This window comes from Muscardinus avellanarius (assembly GCF_963383645.1).
Source record: "Muscardinus avellanarius genome assembly, chromosome: 2".
Lineage (NCBI taxonomy): Eukaryota > Metazoa > Chordata > Mammalia > Rodentia > Gliridae > Muscardinus > Muscardinus avellanarius.
In genome coordinates, this window is record NC_137787.1 from 30,024,278 (window position 1) to 30,031,749 (window position 7,472).

General features: G+C 40.6%; 1 protein-coding gene across 1 annotated transcript in view; it reads right to left on the reverse strand.

The window, feature by feature from the left end:
* The window catches only part of PTH2R (parathyroid hormone 2 receptor), a gene marked incomplete at both ends in the record, with an annotated part of 75,160 nt that extends 72,555 nt beyond the window's left edge, over positions 1 to 2,605 (reverse strand). The window contains one exon of the mRNA XM_080689919.1: positions 2,531 to 2,605. Coding sequence (XP_080546045.1) covers positions 2,531 to 2,605 — 75 coding nt within the window. The remainder of the gene's footprint in view (positions 1 to 2,530) is intronic.
* Between the last annotated feature and the right edge of the window lie 4,867 nt (positions 2,606 to 7,472).

The following is a 7,472-nucleotide window of genomic DNA, read 5'->3' on the forward strand; positions in this document are numbered from 1 at the left end:
GCTTCCTCAGCCTTTTATCTTTCTCAGGCATTATCCCCTGCCCCAACAAATCTTATGCACCTCTAACTCCATCTCAGTCTGTTACCAGGAGGACCCAACCAGCACAGTAGAGGAAAAAAAAACATATTATATAGTGGTGCTCATTACCATGTATAATCTGACTTTATGAAATACATTTCTAGGCTATGTAGTGACATCCAATGTGTGAATGCATGGGTTGTGCACACTGAGGCAAAGGCAGCATCTTTATCATCCAAAAACCATAGAGATCTTTAAAACAATAGATGAACACTAGCCTTTGTCGTCCATTTTGTCATATGATCCAGTGTTTACTGTCACCACACATTTATTCTACACAAATTTATTCTGCTTGGATGAATTCCTTTTGGTGTTCTATCAACAATATATATATATATATATATATATATATATATATATATATATAGTATAACTAGGAGTATATTCTTCATTAACTAGGTAGGAGCTCTAAAAACTAAACCAAGACTGGCTCCCTTTTTGCAAATGCCTTGCCTCTCATACTTGAACTAGTAAAACAAGTAACTATCACTTGAAATAAATAATACCCAGAATGTATTTAGTATCTAGTATTACTCCAAGTTAACTAAAGGAATTTCAGAGTAGAGAATGACCATAACTTAAGGTAATAAGCCAAAAATTGAATAAGCCAAAAATTGAAACACCTCTAGTCCAAATATGACTCTCTTGAAGATGAAGAAAGTGAAGGTCAGAGAATGTGTAAATATGCCCATGTGAATCACTTTAACCTGCATATTTTGTTTAAATTCCAAAAAAGATGCATGCATTATATTGTAACATGCTGTCATTTTACACAATTCTTAACCTGTAAACACAAATAAAATCAGTTTAAAGTAATCATTCTTAATCAGGAGAAATTTTGCCACCCAAGGACACTTATCAATGTCTAAAAACATTTTGGGGTGTCATAGTGAGGGAGGGTAAGGGAAATGCCTCTGCCACCTAATAGATAGAGGACAAGGATTCTACTAAATATTCTGCAATATAAAGGACAAACCCCCAAAACAAAGAATCACATGGCCCCAAATGACAGTAGTGCTGAGGTTGAGAAACCATTCTCAAGTCATTCTGAAAGGTGTTCAGTGTCTGGCCATTTTATTGACAAGAAACAGAAAAAGAAAATATTCTGTCTGTAATTCCATTTTTTTATAATAAGCAATGCTTCCCATTTTCTTAGAAAATATAATCTAGAGCACTGAATAAATGGGTAGAGTTCATTTGTCCCATTATATAAAGAGACAGCAATTTAAAGCATATTATCCAAATAGCTTATGAAACACAAATGCAGGCAGTACATTCACAATCACCAGTATTCTCTAACTGTAATGGAAACTTTTCATCAAGTCCTTGGAGTCCTTTCTTGCATACATTCATTCTCCCGTTAACTTGGTGACTTTTTTCAGTTTTGAGTGCACCCTCCTCTTTGATAATTTTATTATTCCATGTATGACACACAAATTTTCTGACTTGTTAACAGAAATTAGTGAACATGAATCGTTCTTGTCATGTTGAGTAAAGCCCAGGATACTGAGGGGCACCTATTTCCTAGAAATCCCTTTAAGTTTTAATTTCTATGGTTATAACTATAACAAGTTGGGCTTTTAAACTACGTTTTTAGAATAACTATAATGTAAACTAGCCATCTGAAGGTCAGGAAGATGGCCTTAAGTTTAATTAATATCAGTAAATAAGTCGATGCCTTAATTTTGTCAAGATGAAATTTTTAAAAATACATAAAGAAAATCGGGCGTCCATTTGATGGTCAAGGTGCGCCCTCTACCGAATGGAGGTGAGCTCACTTTGAGTCCCTTAAATTCAAAGGGCTCTTAAGCTGCGCTGCGTAACACGCACCACTACACGCTTCTCTTCCTAGCTCATCTGAAAAGCTGACTGTAAAACCTATATTTTATTTTACTACAAAAAATTGAGGGTGAACTCCGGCTTGCACATTAAAAAGGCTCCTTTGTGAAAGATCGCCCAGAAAATTCCTCAACGATACTAGCAGTAGGAAAATGACAATCTCCGCTGAACTAAACTGCACATTAACACACTATTTCTATTCAGTCAGGTCTCTTTGCTTTAATAATACGTGATTCTGTATCAGGAAAAAAAAAACTAGTTATCCTTTCAAACAATGGCACGGTCGGTCCTACGAGTTTTAAAAACTCGAAAACGTTGGTAAGTTGCCAACAGACCAAATTTTAAAAAATAATAATAATTTAGATTATTTAATGGAATACCACCGGGTCAAAAAGAAGAAAAAGTTCCTTGCCTTCCCAGCTTCGCGTTGCTCATCCAGAACTCCTGTTCAAAAATATCCCCTTACTTCGCGGATGCCAAGATGATGGTCCCAGGACATCACTCTCCTAACTATCTGCCTATCTTTGCGGCTCCACTAAAATGCCGGTGAGACCTGCCGGTGCGGGTGTGGACAAACGCGGAAGACGCTGGGGAAGGGGTCCGCGGCGCCTACCTGGGCTCCGACGAGGAGGCAGCAGCCGAGAAGCAGCCACCCGCAGGCGCAGGGTGACGCCCCCAGCCCAGCCATCCCGCGACGGGAGGCGCGGGCCTCTCCAGTGGCCGGGGATGCTCGGGGTCCTGCGCCCGCGCCCGAGCGCCTCGGAACGGGGGTCCTGCGGCGCCACAGCTCCCAATGGTCGGATCTTTTCGAAGGAACTGCTCGTGTCCCCGCCTGGACTCCAGCCCCGCGCAGCCCGCCGGGGGGGGTGTGAAGGGGGCGGCCCCGCGCTCCTTCCCGAATCCCTTGGTCCCGCAGCCAGGAGCCCCCAGAGGGGCAAATCCAGAGGCGCTGCCGCTGCTGTCAACTACACGGTTTGCTTCCTCCACTAGGCACTGGGGACCAACGCCCTCTCTAGAGGCGCCCTGGATCCTCGGGGAGGGGTCCAAAAGTTCCCCCTGCCCAAAGCGCGCTCAGCTTCAGCCAGGCGCCTCCACACACTGGAGAAGGGCTTCCCAGCCAGGGCGGGTCGGCGGGTCGGTATCTTCTCCCCACTCTCTAATGTTGTCTGGTTCGTTTTCTTCTAGCCACTGTTAGACTAGGGGTGAGTGTACGGTGTGTGATATAATCAACCCTGATTACAAATGAAAAACGGAATTCTGTATTTTGATGGCAAAGGTTCTCAATCCTGAAAAAAGTCACTGCCCCAAGGAACTTATCTGGTTATATCTGGCAGTTTTATCTTGGTAGTGTGTGTGTGTGTGTGTGTGTGTGTGTGTGTGTGTGTGTGTGTGTGCAGGTTCACTATGTCACACTCTGACCATCTGGACCAGAACTGGCTGGTGTGCCTGTTAAAAATGCATCCATCTAAGCCGGGCATGGTGGCGCACGCTTGTAACCCCAACATTGTGGGGGAGGCCGGAGAACAGCCTCCGCTACTTAGACCCTTTGCAACTCAGTGAGACCCTATTTCAAAAATAAGAAGACTTCCCACTATGATGTATGAATACAGTGCACCAATAAAAAATTAAAAATAAAAATAAAAAGACTAAAAATTAGGGCTGGGTGTAGCTCAGAGGTACAATGCCCCTGGGTTCCATCCCCGGTACCGAAAAAAATCATCCAACTAGAAGGGCCAGGCTGGTAATGCACAACTGTAGTCCTAATAATTGGAATGTTGAGACACAAGGATCACAGGTTTGAGGCCAGCCTCGGCAACTTAGGACTCTGTTTAAAAATTAAAAAGAGCTGGAAGTGTAGCTTGGAAGAAGAATGTCCCTAGGTTCAACCTCCAGTATTTTTTTTTAAAGCACCTGTCTCCCAGGTTATATTTCTGATTGGCTGCATTACTGTAATGATCATTCTTGAACATGTAGTTTTATATAAATCATTGAATACTGTCTTCAATAAATTGTTTTAAATTAAAGCTGTTAAAAAGGTACACTTAAGTTGAAGACTTATGAATATTAAAAAGTCAAACCCGTTAGTCTTGATGAAGCATTTTCTTGCACTCTTGCCTTCTTTGCTAGTATTTTTCTTTTTGAAACTTGACAATTTGTCAACAATGATATCTCATTATTGCTTTGAACTTTAATTTTTATTAGTAAGAGTGATTATACATTTACACATATATTGGCCAAGCGTATTACTTCTTTTTTAAATCTCCTGTTCTTGCCTCTCCAGGGAAAACATCAAGTGAAGAAATGAAGTGGTCCACACTCTGAAGCTGTTAACCTGGGTTTGAATCCCAGCTCCACCACTTCCTAGCTCTGTAACCCCGGACAAACTAAATGATGGCCTTAAGATCCTCAACTGTAAAAAGGAGAAAAAAAGAGAGCCTTGTTAAGAGGATGGTTAGTATCCTGCTTTGAGGTCACCTCGATCCAGCTTGGGAAGGGCACAAACTATCCACCCAAGTGGGAATTGTTTGCACACAGACAAGTCTCCAAGGACCAAATGAGACGGTAACAAGGGACCCTGACCATTTCCTTGTTTACCCTTTCCTTCCCTTCATCGTCTGTGACTACCTTGGTGTTATTCCCTGAGTCAGCCCATGATTTGTTATTTCCTGTGATTAATAACATCTTATAATGTTTGGGTTATAACCCTCAATAAAAGCAAGACGCTAGTGGAAGGATGGCAGAGTACAGACATCGCTCTCCTCCCCAGCCTCCCCAGCTGCCATGTTGACTCCACTGTCATTCATGTGAGAGATGATTTTTCATCAGTCAACATCAGAGCCATCCACTATAGAACCTCTTAGTTCCAGATACTATAACAAAATACCACACACTGAATGACTTACAAAAACAAGTTTCTTTCTCACAGTTCTGAAGTCCAAGGTCGAAGCACTGATGGATACCATCAGTGCCTAAAGAGGGACCACTCCCTCACTGCAGGCCACCCCCTCCTCACTGTACCTCACATGGCAAAGGGGTACAGGATATCTCTGGGATTTCCTGTAAGGGGATTAGTCCCATTTATGAGTTCCCCTCATGACCAATCCACCTCCCAAAGACCCTGCCTCCTAATAATATCACCATGGAGATTAGAATTTCAACATATGAACATTTAGTCCATTTCCTGCTCTCCAGAGTTTGTTGGAAAAGTTAAATAAGTTAACAAACGTAAAGCACTTGGAACACTAGGTCAAGGGACTGCTCAGTAAGTGTGGAGTGCTACTGGTCAGTGGTAGTGTTGCTGCTGCTGCTGCTGCTGCTGCTGCTGCTGATGATGATGATGATGGTGATGGTGATGGTGTGATGGTGTAATGGTGATGATGATGATGATGATAATGATGATGATGATGGTGATGATGATGATGGTGATGATGACGACGACTCTGGTTTGTGATCACAGTCTGAATGAGCAAAGCACTGAAGGTTTCCTGTTTATGGAGAAAAGTATTGTCTACATTTATAATAATCTTTTTCTGATGCAACTTTTTTGCAACTTTATTTTTGGACTAATTTTCAATATTTTGACCAGTATAAAATTTAAAATTTTTTTTAACATATCTAAATTGATCAATCTTTTTTATAGTTTCTTTTTTAGCTCTTACATCAAGAAAGTGCATGCTAAAAATTACAATCTTTTTATCAGATTTTTCTAGTTCTTTTGTACTGTTTCATAATTTTTATTTTAAAGTGTCAGTTTTTTAGGATAATTTAATTTTTCCAAGTGCCTAACTAGTTAAGATAGTACTCTTTATTAAAGAATTATCCTTTTCTTTCTTATTTTTAGTGTGTGTGTGTGTGTGTGTGTGTGTGTGTGTGTGTGTGTGTGTGTGTGTTAGTGAGGACTGAACCAGGAACATATATTGCCAAGCTACACCCCAGGCCCTTTTTATTTTTCATGTTGAAACAAAGTCTCACTAAATTGCTGAGAATCTAGCTAAGTTACTGAGACTGGCCTCAAACCTGTAATCCTCCTGTGACAGCCTCCCAAGTACTAGGTCATGGGCCACTGCTCTTAGATGAATTCATCTTTTTAAAGGGGAAGATATTCCGGAGGACAGTAGAGGATGAAAGTATGCTAATGCCTCTAAAATCATAACTTCTCCATATAAGATTGATCTCCTATCAGAGGTCTAGGAATTAAAGCAATTCCTGGAGAATTTGGTAGAGAACTATTCCATTTTACCTGGGATTCCTACTGACCAAACCCAGAGATCAGAACCCCTATCTAAGAGTTCCCATCAAGTATCCAACTGTTAAATCTGGAAAGCTGTAAGAAATCAGGCCTTCAAATTCTTCTATACTGTTGGTGGAATTGCAAATTAGTGTAGCTGCTATGGAGATGAGTATAAAGATTCCTCAGAAAATTTGGAGTGGATCTACCATATGATACAACTATAGCACTCCTGGGTATCTTTCCAAAGGGACTGAAATCAGAATATTATAGTAATATATGCATATCCATCTTTACAGCAACATAATTCACAATAGCCAAATTATGGAACCAACTAAGTTGCCCATCAACTGATGAATGAGTGACAAAATTATGGGATATATACACACAATGGAAATCTACTCAATAATAAAGAACTAAGTTATGTCATTTGCAGGAAAATGCATGAGCCTCGAGAATATTATGCTAAGTGAGATTATCCAGTCACAGAAAGTAAAGGGCCATGTGTTTTCTTTCATATGCTAAGCTTGGGAGTAATTAGATACCAGAGAGAATTCATATAATGGAGGAGAAACTTCAGTAGAGCCAGGGAGATGATCTAGGGGAAGGAGGGGAGAAAGGATCAATGAAGGAATCACTTCCATTAACATTGTATACTTATGTGAGAATACCAAATTCAATTTCAATATCCTGTATGGAGAAGGGAGGGAATAGAGAGGAAGGCAGAGGAAAGTCTGCCAAGTGCTCTGTGCACATATATAACTATCATTATGAAACTGTATTATGATATCAGTCTATAATGTACCAATAAAATTATTTTTCAAAAAAGAAAGAAAAGAAATCATGTCTTTGTGGTTTAGTCCTGAGGGTTTTCCAAACAGAACTCAGGAAGTAAGCAGATAACAGAGGAAGAATCCCAGCCATTAGAACAAGGGATTGGTTGGAGTATATCAGAAAGGGAAGGCTGCCCAACAGGGTGGGGGCCATGTTCTAGAATCCAACTTGAGATGCAGTGGATCATAGGCTTGCTGTCTGTTTAATCTGGAAAGGTTGTTATTAATAATAACAACTCAGCAAGGGTGGTGGTGCACACATGTAATCCAAACATTTGATAGGCTGAGGCAAGAGGATCATGGTTTGCAGCCAGCCTCAGCTACTTAGTGAGGCCCTTTGCAACTCAATGAGAACCTGTTTAAAAATAAGGAATAAAAAATAGGGATGGGGGTGTAACTCAGAGGTAGACTGCCCCTGGTTCCATCTCCAGCACTGCAAAATAACAATAATAACAATAATAACAATAATAATAATAATAATAACAACAACAACT